This window comes from Malurus melanocephalus, unplaced genomic scaffold (genome assembly GCF_030028575.1).
Source record: "Malurus melanocephalus ecotype Western Australia unplaced genomic scaffold, MMel_1.1 scaffold_275, whole genome shotgun sequence".
In the NCBI taxonomy this organism is placed as follows: Eukaryota; Metazoa; Chordata; class Aves; order Passeriformes; family Maluridae; genus Malurus; species Malurus melanocephalus.
The window spans coordinates 473,745-491,486 of NW_026623507.1; the positions used below are offsets into that span (position 1 = coordinate 473,745).

At 42.1% G+C, this 17,742-nt stretch overlaps 1 protein-coding gene across 2 annotated transcripts in view; it reads right to left on the reverse strand.

Moving 5' to 3' along the window:
- Positions 1-961: 961 nt before the first annotated feature.
- Positions 962-17,742, reverse strand: part of GSK3B (glycogen synthase kinase 3 beta) — a 143,298-nt gene continuing 126,517 nt past the window's right edge. For both annotated transcript variants that reach the window (XM_057376252.1, XM_057376251.1), the window contains 2 exons: positions 11,988-12,086; positions 962-5,918 (listed from right to left, as the gene is read on the reverse strand). In XM_057376252.1, the coding sequence (XP_057232235.1) occupies positions 5,851-5,918; positions 11,988-12,086 (167 nt within the window). In that variant the 3' untranslated portion in view covers positions 962-5,850. The remainder of the gene's footprint in view (positions 5,919-11,987; positions 12,087-17,742) is intronic.

Consider the following 17,742-nt stretch of genomic DNA (forward strand, 5'->3'; position numbering starts at 1 on the left):
GGCCCCATCCCACCCTGCTCTCCCTTGTCCCAGAGGGGCTCCGGAGTGGAGGCTCCAGCCYGGAGCTCGGTGGAGGTTTCATGGGAATAACCGCGGCTCGTGGCACACAAACAAAGCGAGAGGAGTCTCTATGCAATATAAATTTGTTTTTATTGAAGCAGCAGTCACATGACCTCGCATCTAGCCTTTAGGATAGCGACAGAATGGATTCGGCCAGGTCAGCCAGCCCAAAAAAGGATTTTTTTTTTTTTTTCTTTTTTCTTTTTGCGCTAATAGACATGTCATGTTTAATACATACATTATCCAGTACCGGAAACCCAACTCAGAGATAGCTACGTGCTGATTTGCTGGAGGAACGGTCCACTGGACGTGGTCTCGACAAACTTTACAGATCACCACCAAATAACATTACTAATGGGATCCAATGATTAAAAAAAAACCAACCCAAACAACCATGAGTGCAGGATTCAAAGCCAGCAGTTTACACAGGTTCTTAAGTTTTTATCTATAGGTGGACGGTAAAGGAAGATTGGTTGGTTTCAATTTGAAATATTTATGTTCCAGGGTTCCTCTCTCCATCAAATCAAACGGTATCATAGACAAGCTGGCATCTCTTRAAAAATAGCATGGAATAACACAGCTCATTTAAGAAAACATGCTCATTTCTGGAGGTTTTTCTTTATTATTACAAAGATTCACGTCCACCTATTCTTGCAGAGTGGAAAGAGGCATGAGGGTGAGGAACAAGGGTCAGAAAAGGGAGAGAGGAGGAAGGAAGAATGGGGCAATTTTTTGAAATAAAGACCACACACTTGGTATTTTTTMAATTTCATTTCCAGGCTAACCTACTTTTTATTTAATGCAAATTACAGTACCAGTTAACTATTTCCGAACCGAGTCACACAGAACAAAACGTATTTACAAGGGGAATGGGGCGGGGGAAATAATAAAACATTAAGCATACTTTCCACAAAAAAAGTTTATATTTAAAATGAAAAAAAAAAAAAAATCAGTCACAGAGGCATTCAAGTAGTAATAATGTTATACAGGTTTTGCTTTTCCTTTAAATCAAGACAGATTTGCACAAGTGTATGCAATAGTTTGTATACAACCCACAGTCCTTAATATATATATATTTAGATTTCTGTTTTTAAGATGGAAGTGGTCACGCTAATTGGTGTGTACAGGCCCAAGTGATCCATCAGCAACACATTAATGAACGCAAATTTTACAGGCAAGCAAATTATATATATATAAATATATTTTATATATATATATTAAAAATAAATTGAGAAAGAAGACCAACACAAGGAAGCTACTTTTCTCGAGCTAACCCCTTAGGTACTGTTTTCCTTTCCTGTCGTTTTGCCATTATTGCAGTGTTGCAAAACGAAGCCAACTACGACCAGAACCAGCCGAGAGCCCCGTGGAAATCAGCTGCCACCCCAGGGGTACCCGCTGCAGTCTCCGGAAGGCAGAGCCCGGACCGAATACCCTACTGTGCTTTTCCTCATCAGTTTTTCCTTTTTCTCCGCGATGGCTGAGGTTCCTAGTACAGGAGTACGGGTCTGACAGGCTGCTTGACTTCTGCTTTTCCAAGTACTGAAAACCGGGGGGGAATTTTAGGTTGCAAGTCGCAGGCACCTGCCATTATTTTAGGTAAAGCTTGGCTTCGAAATAAGGGGACAGAGTGTTCAGGGATCTTCTACCAGTCAATTTTCTTTTGCAGGTCATTTTTTTTTTTTTTCCCTAGCAAGGTAGATAAGTTTAATGGTAAAGAACACCAGTGTCTTGATCRAGTATCCTTGGGGGGAGAAAGACTGTGATCCAGCCCAGCTCAGGGACCCACTAGGGCAGGGCTGACGTAAAGGACACATCAAGACCACACTGGGTTAAAAAAGAAGCCCGAAAGAGAGTAAAAGAAGAGAGGGACAGCTCTGAGCAGACTGTCGCCAACAGCTTGGCATCACTGACCTTCGTGTCACCAGAAAGAAAGTGCAGCCTCTGCTTCACTGGAATGAACACGAGATGCTTCGAAATAAAACAGCAACCTTTGGTTTGGTAAAGAGTTACGTGTTTTCCCATTCAAGACAATCTTATGTGGAATACTAACAAGGTAGTAAAACACAAGCAAACTAGTTTTAGAAACAAGGCCTTCGTGCTGGGCACAAGAAATCAAGAGTCATGTTAAACTTATCTCAAGAAAACAAAAGTGACGTCGGGGAGGGATGCGGGGGGAAAAATAGGGACAAAAAGGGAACAGAAAGTCCTCCCGGCAGAAAAAACCACCGCAGTCTCCTCGAGCGATGCCCCCGCTCCCGGCGCAGCCCTGTGGGATGTGGGGGATCCCTCCCCGGGGGCTCTTTCCGCTCTCTGCCCCCGGCACAGCCGCAGGGAGGGTGGAAAGGCCAAGCCTGGAAGCTGCTGCTGCTGCCCAGACGGGCGCAGGGTTGAGGGGAGAGACTGGAAAAGTCGAAATGGGCTGCTAGGGCAAGGCTCCGAATGAACTCTGCTAGCGGGAGGAGGAGAGGACAGGGCGGGCASCTTTGGAGACTTCCAGAACAAAGCCACGGCTCCAATGAAATAAATGACGGTGGAGATGGTTTCTTTTCATGGTTTCTTTTCGTTCCGCTACTGATCAGGGTATCACCGAAACCTTACAGCACTCAAAGAGTTAGAAAGCGGGGYGGGGAGGGGGGAGCAAAGATGAGGGTTAGGGGCGGGAGACATCGTTAATAAAGGAGAACGAGAAAAAAATAAAAGGGAAATAAAATTCAAAAAATCATGGAAGCGAAGGCACTCCAAACTATATAGATACACTATACATCGCTAGAGTTATTGTTACAATAATACAGGCCGGTACCTACTGTACAGAGTTAAAACTATATGGCTTTAAAAAGCTCGTCTACATTTTGTCTGATTATTAAACAGAATCACTGCCCTGAACGGTAACTTTTTGCTCATTAATAACAGTTCCTGGGTCCACATATTTACATACAAAACAATAAAACTCAAAATTCAAAAACAACCAAAAATAATAATGTACAAGCTTGAATTTGGTGAGGAGCTTTGTTTTTTGTTGTTATTTTTCTGTGTTTTTTTTCTTTTTTTTTTTTTTCTTATTTACAAAAATGGTTGTTCAAAGACCTGGATCTAACTTGTATAAAAGAGTGTGTGATCCTGCTATGATCCTTGAAAACAGAAATAAAACCAGAGGGGCACCCCTGACCCTCCCCCCCGCCTAACACACACACGAGACACACACAGACGCCAGCATAATCACAAAACCAGAGAGAAACGCTCTGAACTCACCTCCACCAGTCTTTAACAAAAAAAAAAATGAAAAAGAAAAGCCACATGTCCTGGCACAAGCAGCAATTTTTCTTCGTTATTTTTATTTCTTGCTTTTTTTTTTTTTTTTTTTTAAAGACTCGGTAATTTACTGCCTTCAAATAACAGCGTCTGTGGCCAATTCTTCAACAGTCTTGTCTATACAGCAGATCCATACCCTGCCACTGTCCTATTTTCAGTCTCCTGCATGGATTTGGATCACTGGGTCAACCAAGCCCCTTCACTTACCTTTCAGGACACTGACTTAGCTGAGCGCATGCGTTAAGACGCTCTTCAGCCCTTTCTATTAAAATGCAGGTAAGGATTTGGAAAGCCTTCTGTTTCTCAACGTGGGTGTGCTTTCTTTTGCAGCCAGCCAGAATGCAAAAAAAGCTTTAAAACCTTTTTTTTTTTTTTTGTGTGTGTGTGTGTGCCCAACAGCAAATTGCCGAGGGGTATAACATGAGGGTTTATCGGTTTCACGGTAGGTGGTCACTCACCTCTTCAATCAGCTCCTGCATCCTCAAACCCGCTGCGTGCCAGGCAGGAGGGAGAGGACAGAGCTTTTATCAGTTCTGGGGCTGCTAAGAGACAGTTTCCAAAAAATCCCATGTCAACAGCATAAAAGGTACAAGAAGAAACACACCGAGCTCGTGACCAAGCCCCTGCCGCCCCTGCRGCGGCCACGCTTCCAAAGCCGCTACTGCCACACGAAGGTTCCGCGTGCTCCCGAAAAGCAACCGCTTGCCTTAGAGATCCGCAGGTCGAGGGACGGCTCGGTAAGCACCAAAGGCGACTACAGTTTCTCTGAAGGAGGATAAGGCTGGAGTGGACACCAACCGCAAGCCTACCGCAAGATCAGGTCTCCAAAAGTTCTCGTTTCCGTGCCGGGGCTGCATCCGGCCGCTCACCTGACCCTTTCGCAAGGAATATTGCTTTGACTTCAGGAAGAGAGACGTGGATGCTCGCACCACGCGCTGTCGCAGGGAGCAAACCTGGACCCTGAACTGATGGACTAGAACAAGCATTCACCTCACGCTTCAGTCAGACTGATTCGAGATCGTAGACAAAATAAAAAAAAGCAGTATTGTATCTATGTATACATGTATATATTTATATAATATATATACACACACACTCGTATAGAGCCAGCTTTCCTACAAGTCAGCAGGTACAAATTACCATCAAGAGCATTCCCATGTGTACTTTAATATTCTACCAATGTAAAAACATAATGGCGACGTGGCAACACGCATCAATAAATAGAGATCAAAAAAAAAAAAAAGGAAAAAGCAAGAGGTTAAAAAAGATGAAATTAAATACAGATTCTAGCTGTGGATTTAAAATCAGAACTATTGGAGAATATGGCATCCTGCAAGTTAAAACTGCAGTTAAAAAAAAAGAAGTATTACAAAATAAACCAGTAGCCAGTTACAGTTCACATTATAAACCCTGGTGTCCTTTTCCTGTACACACCTTAGGAAAGGGAAGCCTGTTCAAATCAAGAGCCAAGGAGGGGTGGAGAGAGAAAAAAACCCAACCAAACACGCTTTCACAGTGGCCACTTCCRAAAAAGTCCCTTAACATCCATCCACCAGCTGGGCCCCTGCCCTGCCGAGGATTTTGTTCGTCCGCTCTTCTCTGCTGAAGCGGGAGCCGGCCCGAGATTGGGGAAGCAGGAGYTCCGGCCGCTGCTGATGGTGCATGTGTGTGTATTATATTATATATCACCCACTCGGGCAAGACTTTTCCCACATGAAGCTGCAGATTTCCCCATCACTAGCACTGATTTTTAAAATTAAAAGGGTTCCGCTAGCGGTTCAAGCCTTAGACACACGGCAAACCCTCCCCCCCACCCCATGGCAACCTATTTTCCTACCACGTCGCCTGCTTCCCGTGCCAAGCCAGGGCAGTTCTTCAGATAACCTGGGATATGGATTTGCTGACAAGAAACGCTGAGCTCTGTTGAATGACCCCTGCTAAGCTCCCAACCAAATTCAAGCTGTGCACTACATCAAAGTCCAAAACTTCACTTAAAAAGAAAATAAAAAAAGAGGGTAAAAAAAAAAAAAGAACTTCAGCAGAGAATGAGGTTTGGGGTTTGTTTTGCTTTTTTTCCTTCTTTCTGTTGTGGGAGGGGGTATGAGGCAAGAGTCCTGGTTCTGAAGTACACAACAGCAAACTTCCAACATGAAGAGATTGTCGAGGGGAGACATTGGTGTGTTGTATTGCTCCGCTTTCCCTCCTCCCCCCACCTAGTCCCCTGCCCCGGACACCCTGCAGAGTGAGAATACAATGAAACTGGTTTGTATTTATAGATATTTTACAAGGTTAAATAAGAACAACAATAATAATAATAAAAAATTGAACACTAAAATGAACAGGTTGGTTGGTTTGTTGTTTTGTTGGATTTTTTTTTTTTTCCTCTTTTTAATTTTCTTTCCAAATGTGACCAGTGTTGCTGAGCAAGACTCAAATTACTGGTGATTTTTCCTGTGCAGCTGGCTGCTTGGTACTGGTTCAGGTGGAGTTGGAGGCTGATGCTGTAGCTACACTATTGGTCTGAACTCGTTCTCCTGCGTTAACATCTGCAAACAACGGACGAGAAGAGGAGAGAGAAAAAACAACCAGCATTACCTCCAAAATAGAGACACATTGGAAACACCACCTATGACATTCCCAACACAGGGAAACCCACAACTCCCACCAAGATGGTGATTGGTTAGGATGCTCTCCTGACCTCAGGGCATGCAGAGGGAACAATCCTATCTGGGGAAAAGTGGAAGATGGTCTTTAAGCATCCCATGGTCTTTATTATCCTGTCACTGTAACTGCAGGACAAGGCACACTGGCATAGCCAAAGCCAACACAACCAGGGTCTGTGGTCACCACAAAGTTTCACGTTGGTGCTAAAGTTTCACATTGTTAGTCCTTCTCATAACAAATCTGCCTGTTAGTTGTGTGAATGAGCATAGACAAGGAACGTGACAAACATGCACCCTGGGCAGAAAGAGCTGGTGTGCCAATGTACAATTCATGCACTTGTTGCCTCAGAAAGTCTTTCAAGTCTGCTGCTGTGCTCTGTTGCTCAACCCAAGTTGGATCTGCCACCCTCTGAACTGCTGAAGCAGATTAACATCAAGGCCTGAAGCCAGTAATGAGGTTTATGGAAGCACATGACATGTCAGAGGATCAGAACCTCTGCAGTAAATGCCTCCAACACCTTCTCAGGGAGGGACAATGCTTCACAGAGAGACAAGTCAAGGATCAAGGGCATGTGTCAAAGTGCATTCCAAGAAAACAGAGGGTTTGCAAAGAAAAACCAAAAGGAAATTAATTGTAACTGTGTTTTCACAGCTGCATACATTAGGTATTTGCTCTAAAAAAGTACTCTTAGTATTAGAAGAGTTGGTAGGGGAAAAAAATTCACCAATTTCACCTGGAACCATTCTATACAGTAACTAATTAGCCAAATCACAAAGACAATAAGATACTGATAGATAAGTGGGCAAACATYTAAATGCATAAAATACAGGATGGGRAAAAGATATTAAATGAGGCTTTCTCCAAAAGACCATCATGCATTTCTCCCACTTAATTTAAGTAAGGTTAACTGCAAAGTTATTGATACTGCAAGAGGAAAAAACATCAGAAAGACTTATTATCTCAGTACAGAAGAGGGCAGACTGGGCAAACAGCATATTCAAAAAGATACATGGAAAGGGTTTATAAAAAGAACAGATTTGTGACCTCAGCCTGAAGGGCTGTGTGACTAGCAGAACATGACAAAATACACTGGTGGGCAGTGGGTGTGCAGGAACATTTCCTATTTTGCACAGGACCCCTCAAGACTGCCAAGGTGCTATCCCTTCCCTCCAGCCCATCACCCACACCACACACATTTCTGCCAGCCAGAAATGGGCAGCACTTGCTGAGTCACAAATTAACATTGACAACAGCGACAAAAATAGGAAATCAAACAATCAGCAGCATCCAGAAACACAACTGACAAGTGGGAAGAGAGGTGATGTCTATTTGAAAAGGAAATGCTGCAAGGAATGTGTGGGAAGAAAGACAAATTGTCCTGGGGGCAGAGGATGTCAGATGACTGTTGTGGAGTTTCTCATTCCCTTTCATCTTTCCTCAAATTAATTGCATCCCCTCCCTCACGAAGGAATGACCACCACAACAACAAAAAAACTCCTCATGTAATTAAAGCACACAAATGCAGCATGATGACAGTACCAATGTTACGTGGGAAGCTGGCCTTGTAGGAGAGAAATGCTCTCCTATGTGGAGAATTTCCCTGAAGAAGCAATTCCCAAATCCCACATGCATGCAGACCAAAAATGACCACAGAAATCAAAAGTGACCCAGCCAGCCAGATAASAGTTTCCACACTTTAAAACTCTCACTATGCCTGTTTTAGATTAATTTTCAAGTATGGATAAACTCCAGTTAATGCAACATCTGCTGGCAGTGCCTGATGTAAGCAGTCCAGCTGGAGTCTATACTATTGGCAGAGGATTTCTCTGTATGTGTAMAAAAAGTGCTTGTATTTCATTTGCTGAAATGAAATATGTCTTTTGATCTGCATTTCCTGAAGAAAGCAGAGGCTGAAATTGTTATCATTACACTGCTACTGCACAGAGATAAAGGAAAAAAGAGGAGGGGATGGAGCTACTTCATGTAACATATGCCCCTCTTCTATCATCACTGTAACAGGGGAGTTCCTGAGAAATATMTATGCCACATGTTAAAAGAAAATAAATCAGGTGATGCAGGCCAAGAACATTTTCTTGAGGCTTTTCACAATATACAGAAGTCCCCCAGGTCAAGACAGAGCACAGCACAGAGCAAGCTTAAGGCTGCCCTGGCTGCCAGCCTGCAAGAAAATGCAGTATTTTGACATTTCAGCTCATTTGTTGCCTCTGCATTGAYGGGATGTTTGAAAAACAAAGGGGGGGTTGTTCCAACATCTCTTTCCTGAAGCACCAGGAAAAGAGCACAACTGGAGTATGAGTTTCTCTGGACATTCACTTTGCACCATGAGAAATCAGAGAAGGAAATCTAGGTCTTCAGCAATGCTGATAAAAGACAGCAAAGCCCTGCTGGGGAGCATAGCCAGGAACTGGCACACAGCTCTGTGGCACAGGACAGAGATGAGTGCCCAGCTCCAGGTCAGCCTCTTTGTCCTGAAACACCCCCTGACACCTCTGCTCGTGCAGGAAAAGAAGCACCATCAGGGTTTAAGTGCCAGCTGCTTCCAAAAGTTCTTTCAAACAGAGGGCAAAAATATCTCTGATCATTGCAGAGAACTTCCTTCAATTCAGCTTTTCCCTCTGAGGGATGCCTGTGTTGGAGGGTATGTGACACTCCTTACAAAGCTCCTGGAAGGGAAAGATGGGGCTACAGTTCAGAGTGAGATGCCAGCTCAGTCTGAGAAAGCCCATTAGCACTGCTGACAGCATTAGCTGGGTGCATTTGTAATGCTGACAGGCTGTGCTGCTCCTCTGCAAAGATACAGAAACARAGCTACCACCAGCCTGGGAATCCTCACAGGACGGCTGAGGGGACAAGTGGAAGAAGAAAGCAAGCCTGGTTCTCCTATTGTGCCTGCCCATGGATGTAGAAATCCAGGCTCTGAGCAAAACTGGCAAAATGTGCATATTTTACTTCTCTTGTCATGGATCCATCCCTGTCTTGAGCTTGTAGAAGCCTGACAGAATTGCYTGCCTGTCTTCTCCTGGTTAAGGAATTAAAGTTTTCCAAAATTCCTGCAATGGGAATACCACAAACACACTAAATCTTATTTCATGGAGCACTATGGTGTTTTTCAGCTACAACACACTGGCAGGTAACACCAGCTCTAATCTGTTTTGTCGCTGAAAGTTCAGGCACACCACAGCATTTGGGATTACACGGGATCAACACAGCGGGATGCCTAAGACGATGACCCCAGAATCCCTGCTGGCACAACTTCCCTGCAGATGGCAATTACACTCTTCCCATCTTAATGCTGACTAACAGAGAGGTAACTACAGCTGCTGGCTGATTCAGGAAGAAAAACGTAGTCACACAAGCAGATATGCATTCAGCTTTGTGTGCATGCTCGCTCCCCTCTGAGACATTGTGGCTGCACAGCTATGAAACCATCCTCCTCCTCCTTCAGCCATCCCCAGGAATACAACTGGCATTTTTAATTAGTGGCCAGTATACTCACAAAAAGCTAGCACATCGTTTCAAGCAATGGCCAATAAATTTCATCTTTCTTTTCCTCCAACATGCCACTATCTCAGAGAAATTCTCATAAATGTTTAGGAGAATTTATTAATGCCAGAGCAGCAAGGCTACATACTCCCAACTGCAAAGCCAGRTTCCATTAGTAGAGCAAATACAGCYTTTTGCCTCAAGAGAAGAGGAAATATACAAYAAATATGTTTTTTTATCCCTGCTTGCTAGAGAGAGGCACAAGTTACMCCCTAATTATGTGAATTATTTAGTTACGTATTTGCTCTTCCCTTTATTGCTTTGAGAGCTACATTTTGCTGCATCATCGCCACTCAGAAAAGCAGTTTCTGAACTTGTACTGCTTAGTCACACAGGCAAACATTTTGCATAGAAATCTCCTGCCTATCAGGATGCCCTGGATTAGGTAGGAGAYTTGATCCCACACTGCTTTAGCAGTTACTGAGGAACCCAACATTTACTGCTTTGGGAGGTGCAGGGAAYATAGAGAGAGAAGGGACCCCTTCTACGAAAATCTCTTTTAAAATCTATTTYAACAGATTAAAATAACCTCAACAGGACCTAATCCTAAATATCATAACTCTGATGACATTCCCACCACCTGCTGTGAGAAACCCACGTGAGAAATGACAGACTGCAAAAATCCAAAGCTGTCCAAAATGAAACTTAATTTCACAATTTCTTTCCAACCTGTAAGGATATTATTTTTGGTTTTGAACAACAAGTAGAAGGTCATATCCCAACTCAGTGCAGTGCTTGCGAACAGAAGTTTTAAAAACGTTGACATCAATAATATGGGGTGGGTTGGTTGGGATTTTTTGGCTCTGGCTTTTGTCTTTGGGGTTTTTTTGTCTGTTTGTTGGTTTCTAATACTTCAMATTTAGGACTTGGTCTAATGCATTTTCCCCCTTGAAAAGTGTTAAGTGAAAACAGATTTCTTAACCCCATTAATTCCTCAAGACTTGTGTCTTGGCAGAGACAACTTGTTAAAAGGCATGAAGGGGACATTAAGTAAAACAGTATTTTTCAGAAAGGCTTCAAATAATTTTCCATCTTTGTATGCTGTAGTTTTTAAATAATTTTTACTCCTTTATCTATTTTCTCACTTGTTGTTGAGCAACAGATGCACTTAAGAGGGAAACATAGAACATAACTATTTGCAAAATACCGCCAAGTGTATGAAACAAACATATCAAATTTGAAAATAGCGATTTTTAGCTTTCTCCTAAATTCAGTGCACATAAATGGTACAAGCTGTGCCTTTTATCCACTGCCACTACAATTTCAGAAAGAAGTCTCATTTTTCAAACCTGGATTAATCTGTCTCAGAGCATGAAAATGCTCTCTATACAGCACTGGCTGGACCAAGTGCATCAGGTATCAGAACTGTCCAGCACATCAATCAGCAAATGTTTTCCTGCACATTTCAAGAGCAGCTTTTTAATCAGGCCTCCCCCTTATCAGCTATTCTRCACTAAGAAAGTATCCTGCACTGCAAAAGGGGTGACAGCCTTGTCAGCTGGGGCTGATGTGCACGTAGGACATGTGGGAACACACCTTTTTTGCAGCCTGGGTTGCCCAAGTCCTAAAACAGCCTCTGGTGTGCTGACTCAGGGCTGACTCAGAGGAAGAATGCCTTGTACTCAATCACCTCTGCCACATCCTGCACCACCTGGGATTTTCTTTGGGAGTCTCCCAACTGGTATTACCAGGCTTTTAAGCTTTCACTGGTACCAGAATACAATATGGAGTGGCTAAAGGCCAACGGTGAGCTTTTAAAAGGTTTCTGACAGAAACTTGAGAGAGCAGGAGGCAAACAAAAAATTCACTCAGTGCTGGCCAAAACCCAAAAAAGCATCTGCCTTGTGCCTGAAGATGACACAAGCAAAGCCAGTAGGAAGCAAATACAACTACTTTGATGAGGCAGTGAGCATGCTGACTGAAMTTCCAAAACAGACTCTTAGATGCCAATGCCTTTAGGGAAAAGATCCTCTCCATCCACTACACAGAGGCCACATGTACTGAGCTAGCTTTCTTCTCTTTCTAGGCATCACAAACTCATGCACCAAGTCAGTATTAATTTCAGGATGGCTGAGAGCTCAGAAATTAAGTGCAAACCAATCCACAAAGATAGCTAAAAAAACAGGTGAGATAATGACTTTTTTTAAAATAGTGAAAGTCCGAGTGAGAAGGACCAACAAACTAAGCAATCAAATGCAGAGTTTGAGTGCCTTGGGTTGGGATTTGGGKTGGTGACCACAGCTAGCACCCAAATGACCATCTACCAAGACTGAGGTTCAGGTGATAGTGAAACAATCCCTTCCTCCCTGTTCACTTTGTGGGCTGAGGTGCTTCCTGGGCAGCAGGAGTGAGGGTGGGGAGGGAGGGAGGCATTTGCACGTTCTCACCTGAGGCCGCTGTAGCATTTGTAGGGGTTGAAGCAGCTGCTTGGTTCCGGGCATGAGCAGGGATGAGGATCGAAGCCAGAGATGGGTTACTTGACAGTTCTGGAGGGAAGGTGGAACAAAACAGAGTTAGCTCATCATCCACAAAGTGCCCCACATGCAGGATCAGCTCCTAGGGTTTCCTCATTGAAACACATGCCCTTACAGCCTAAGGTCACGTTACATTTTCTTCTTTGCCAACCAGCAAAAGGAAACCACAGCRATATTTGCAAGGCAGTCTCCAGAGCAAGACTGTCCAAACTACAGACAGTGGTGCACAGGAATAATTTCCTAGAGAAAAACAGTGGCTTGGCAGTGAGCAAAGGGCCAGCCAAGCCTGTAGTTGTCAATGGTTTGATAACGCTGTTTCCTTCTGAGCACTGGAAGCATCTCCTTCCTCACAAGCCCACCTGCAATCAGTCTCAGGGAGAAGGCTGRTAACAGTGGTGCTGCTTTGGGCACTGGTTCAGCAAGCAAGCAGCTGCAACAGTTGCTCCAAGAGCTTCAGGGATTTAGTTCTTTGGCTCCCTCAAGCATCATTTTTTTGTCAAGAACCCAGGAACGCAAGACCAATCTGTCACAGCAGTCTCCTTGAGCGAGGCCAAGAAGGGGTAGCATATCCTTTAAAAGGACAGGGAAAGGCAAAGGGAATTGGTCAGCTGGGCAATTTTGGACAACAAAATGATGCAATTATTCCGGCTACTAAGATACTAACCACGGAAAAAATAGTCATGTCTTTTAGGCTCCAAATCTAATATAGCTTCAATGTGTATCAGRATGAGAAACAGGCATCTTACAGCCACAAATGTGGGAGGATTAAGGGCAACACATTGCCAACAAATTACAATCTTCTGGCACTCTTTCAAGAGAATCTAGTGCCTCACAGAAGGTGGGACTGAACCCAGACAAGACAGGTCCTGTTTGTTTCAGAAACAGGAGTGACTGGCTGTCTCTTGAGAAAGCAACATCCGGTAAAAAGGATGTGAACAGTCACCTCACGAAGGAGACTGATGACTTTTGGAGCTCCAGGAGGTCATCTGGAGGAGAAATGAGAACARGAGAATAGACAGCTTTTTACGCAAGACCTCCAGATAGCACAGGCTGTACTGAAATCCAGCCAAATCATGGCATGGGTTCAGTAAGGGGATTTTGGACAGAGTCTCAAATTATTGGGCTTATTTTTAAGAGGCTATTTATTTTTAAGAGGCTACTTATTTTTAAGAGGCTACTTATTTTTAAGAGGCTACTGCTTTTCTGTAATGCGAGCTTTAAACTCAGGGCCTAAAGGGAGCAGTGGTTCACTTGGTAATTTGTTTTTCTCTGCTAATTGTTATATTAAGTTTCTTTACTGCTGGGAGGGTAAGAGGCAGAAGACACCCCTGATTACAAGCCTATTCTGAGATTGTTTTAGCACTTAAAAAAGCAAGGAGGTTTCTACAATACCCACGACCCATCTAACCTATCCTGTAATACTCCCTTCTGGTCTAAGCAGACCTAGCTAGTCCTTCTAAAAAGCCTCAATACTCACAGCACCTGTACAAATACAAAATCCTCAATTCAGATGGGAGTAATTCATTCACAATGCTATGCAGAATTTGTAAATCTCCATTTTAAATGGAAAAATAAACTAAAGAAACATGAATCCTTAAGTGTCAAATTGGAACACCAGTAATAAGCCTATACTTCAAGTAGTATCTTGGGTATTAGCTGCTTTGTGTTAGAAAATGTTGCTCCCTTATTATTTTTTCCACATCTATTATTACTGGGAATCTACTCTTTGCCTTGSTCTTCTGAAAGTTTCTATCACCCCTGCATTATTTTCTGCTCATCATTTGAAACAATATAGGGCTGTGATCCAAACAAAAGCAGAAGTAAACTCACAAGGAAACCCCATGACATTTGTTACCTTCTGGTGCCAGGCAGAACCAGCTGATGGGACAGAACAACACCCATGCAAGGGCACTTTGACCCCCTTCTCATTTATCTAATGTTGTCAGAACAGYTCCTTTTGCATTGTGGCAATAATCATGTTTTTTTGTTGTGTTTAATGCAAGTGCAACCATTTCTCTGAAACTACCTTAAAGAACTTTCCTAGAGACTAGAAGATGGACCTTGTTCCCTTCTCATGACTCACATTACCTTTCTTGGTATGAAATTTCTTAAATTCAGCATGCTCTAAATGTCTTGACACTTGAGAGAAGCACATTGATTCAGACAAAATATAAACAAAGTAAAGTGGACTCTTCTGGTTGAAGTTTAATAGCAGCTTTGCTTGCAAACTTGTYTGAATTTTTTAATATTTTTGCACCTATCCTATCTGTAAGGATGAGACATTGCAATACCTGAGAAGAAAGCCTGACCTGTGATTATCTGCAGTCTATGAAATATTGAGAATTTCTRTCCTTAGTGATTTCCCACACAGTATTTGGGGAGGGGGTTCAACTGTAGCYTGGTTATTGACACCAAATGTGCAATTCAAGGTTGGCTTAATTCCAACCAATACAGCTGCAAGAAGCTGCTGTGGTCAAGGCAATCCAGACAAAGTTTGCAATACCATGATGTGAACAGAGCAGCTATCACAATTCATTCATGAGACCCAAGTCCCATCCAYACCAGCTGGGAGAACACCTTTGGCTTTCTGCTGATCAAATCATACCATTTGCAGCCAGGTAACATCTCCAAGAAGGAGCAGGAATGAAAATGTCCAATTTTACTAGCAGACCAGATCACCTTCATTCACCAAACACAAGAAAAAAAAGGCTGGTGTTGGAAAAGAGTGCAGTGATCTTTTTCAGTATTATGAGACTTGAGAATTCCCTGAAAATATTATTCTTGTATCACGTGTTTTTTTGTCACAATAACAAACTTTCCATTATATATATATATAATCATATATATCTCTGTAAATAATAAAAGGAAGTTTAAAGGTCACAGGCTAGGGTCATTAAAAATATGAACAAACAAAAACCCCAATGCACTACCCCTTCAGTAAAAAGGTAATTTATCTTTGAGAAGCGTGCTAACCATTCCTAAATGCTGAATCACTGAGAGAACTTTATCATCTTTAATGGCCAACATGGAGTGACATTAACTTTTGTGACCCAGCACAATTGCTGACGTATTACAAGCAGTTTAGGAAATGGCAGTCATTTCACAGATTGTTTGAAAATTTGGTTTCTAAGTGAAAAATTGCTTTCTGTCTTGCAGGTCTAAAAGCCTAACTGAATTGCAGCTCTGTGGCTAGAGATACTTCCTTAACCCAAAWGACTTTTTCAAAATCCAATTAGCATATAATATTTGTTTAAATGAAGAGAAAYTTACAGGTAAGACATTACAAATGAMCAGATAATGCTYTCCTCAAAGGATTTAATTTTTAAGTTAAAGTAAGCACCCACCTGCCCCACAACTACAGCTGGAAACCAAAGACCATGATCTTGATTTCCCATGTACCCTCACTGCTCTTTTTCTAGATCTGAGCAGCACCAGTGCCCAGCTCAGCAGATTTGGTATGATGTTTAATTTCTTTTTGAAAACCACTCAAATGCATTAATGGTCAAGATTTATCTTGTCATTTATAACACTTTTGCCTTCAAGCCTCCTGCAGCCACCTCCTACTTCATGGGTTTCAGGCAACAGCATACAAATAAAACACTTTTAGAACTTAATATTGCCTGTTTAAAACAAATGCTATTTAAAACAAAATTGTCTTTCATTACTTTTTGAATTATCACAGATGACTTAACATGACTCATTGTCCAATTTCCAATGATCTGATATGTTTCCCAGTTAGGATTTCTTCTCTGGACCAGCCAATTTGATGGACAGCCTTGCACAGTAAAGACCAGAGAATTGCAAAGTATTCACAGGAGGAGAAAAAGCTTCTTGTATGTCTTGAGTTCATAGTCAGGACTGATGTACATTTATCAGCTACAAAGTTCTTAAAACCACTGTGCTAASCAATATATTTAGGTATTTAAAAATAACTGTTTTTTTCTTTTAGTTTGGCTGGTCACCTGCAACAGAGATTGTGTTGGACTGGAAATACTTCAATGATCAGCCTGTGTCCTGCCTTCCCTTCACAGAATGGCAAAACTGGCACCTGCTGATGCCAGACAATTTTTTTTTTTTTTAAGGAGATTACTCCACAGGAACTGTTTTCTTTTACAATTCCCAGGATCACTGTGTGAGGGAGGGTACATCAGCTCCTTAGGATGACAAAAGAGGAGCTTTAAATTTGCTTGAGCATTAAGGGTAGCTTATYCACTACCTGAGGAGAACCAGGGACACACTCCAATACATACATCTGGTTTTCCCCTAAGAATTTTTGAATTGACTCACTATAGAGCTTTTCAATTTTTTTAAAAAACCTTGTTTTTATGTAGCAGGTAAGCTCAATCTTAATTCATCATGAAACAATTAATACTTTCAAAAAGAACAGGGGTGAAGCTGTATTAAGATACTGGGATCAAAACTAGTTTAGCTACTGAAGATGGCCTTAGAGGGGCAAAACAAAAGGTAATCCAGGAGTACAAGGAAGGACTTGTAACATATATACAAAATTTCTAACAATGAATGCAGAAATCAGCAAAAGGACAGTGAGTGACCTGGAAGCACAAGCCATTTACTTGACCACTTTAATGTGCTTATGCTTCAGAAATGGTCTTTTTTTTTTAATAAAAAGTCCACAAGTTGAAGATGAGAGCTGCTTCATATTTTGGCAGAGGGGCATGGCATGCACTAAAGAGTTTGAAAAATGACTGATGTTAACCGAGCCAAAAGGTGTTTTAGACTTTCAACAGAAAATGCATAAACAACTATTCTTGCTCAAAGAGTAAGAGTTGGCAGCTAATCACTTTAAAGAAAACAACAGAATAAGTACTCCAAAATTAATTACTAGCGTATTTGTATGCCACACTTCTCAACATGTTCTGTCTTGGCAGGCAAAACTATTCTGGGGACACATCAGTTTTACATTTGTGACTTCTCTAGAATAAAATAGATGTATGGTTTTAAAATTTGATACCAGCCTGGCTTTAAATAAGAAAGTTATGAAAGTTTCTAAATGACTGAATCAGTGTAATGCCAGATGAATTGTCCAGCAATGAAAATCTGGACAGTAAAGCATCTGTATTTATCTTGCATCCAGAACCAAAATGGGCAGCAACACTACAAACCTTCATGTCAAATCTAACATGCATTACTTCTTGGCTATGGTGTTTCAAGTATGAAGAASCAGGATCATCTCCAAATGATAATCTAACCTGCATGGTCCACTGACTGTGATACYTCACCCTCAGTACCTCAGAATAAAAACTGATTTGGAAGCACCAGGAATCTGAAAATCCTGCTACTCCAAGACTCTTTCCTCTCTTTTTGAAATGGACAGCTGGTTACACAACTGCTCAATAAACTTAGCGCTGCTCAGAGATTTTTAGTCCCAAGGGAGTAACACCTGCATTACAACAAGAGAACCTACAACAAGAGAACTTACAACGCTCTCAGGCTACCTTGAGTGGTGAAATTGAAGAGTGCAGGTTTACCTCAGAGATTTTTACTCCCAAGGGAGTAACATCTGCATTAAAACTAAAACAAGAGAACCTACAACTCTCTCAGGCTACCTTGAGTGGTGAAATTGAAGAGTGCAGGTTTATCTCAGAGACTTTTACTCCCAAGGGAGTAACACCTGCATTACAACAAGAGAACCTACAACAAGAGAACC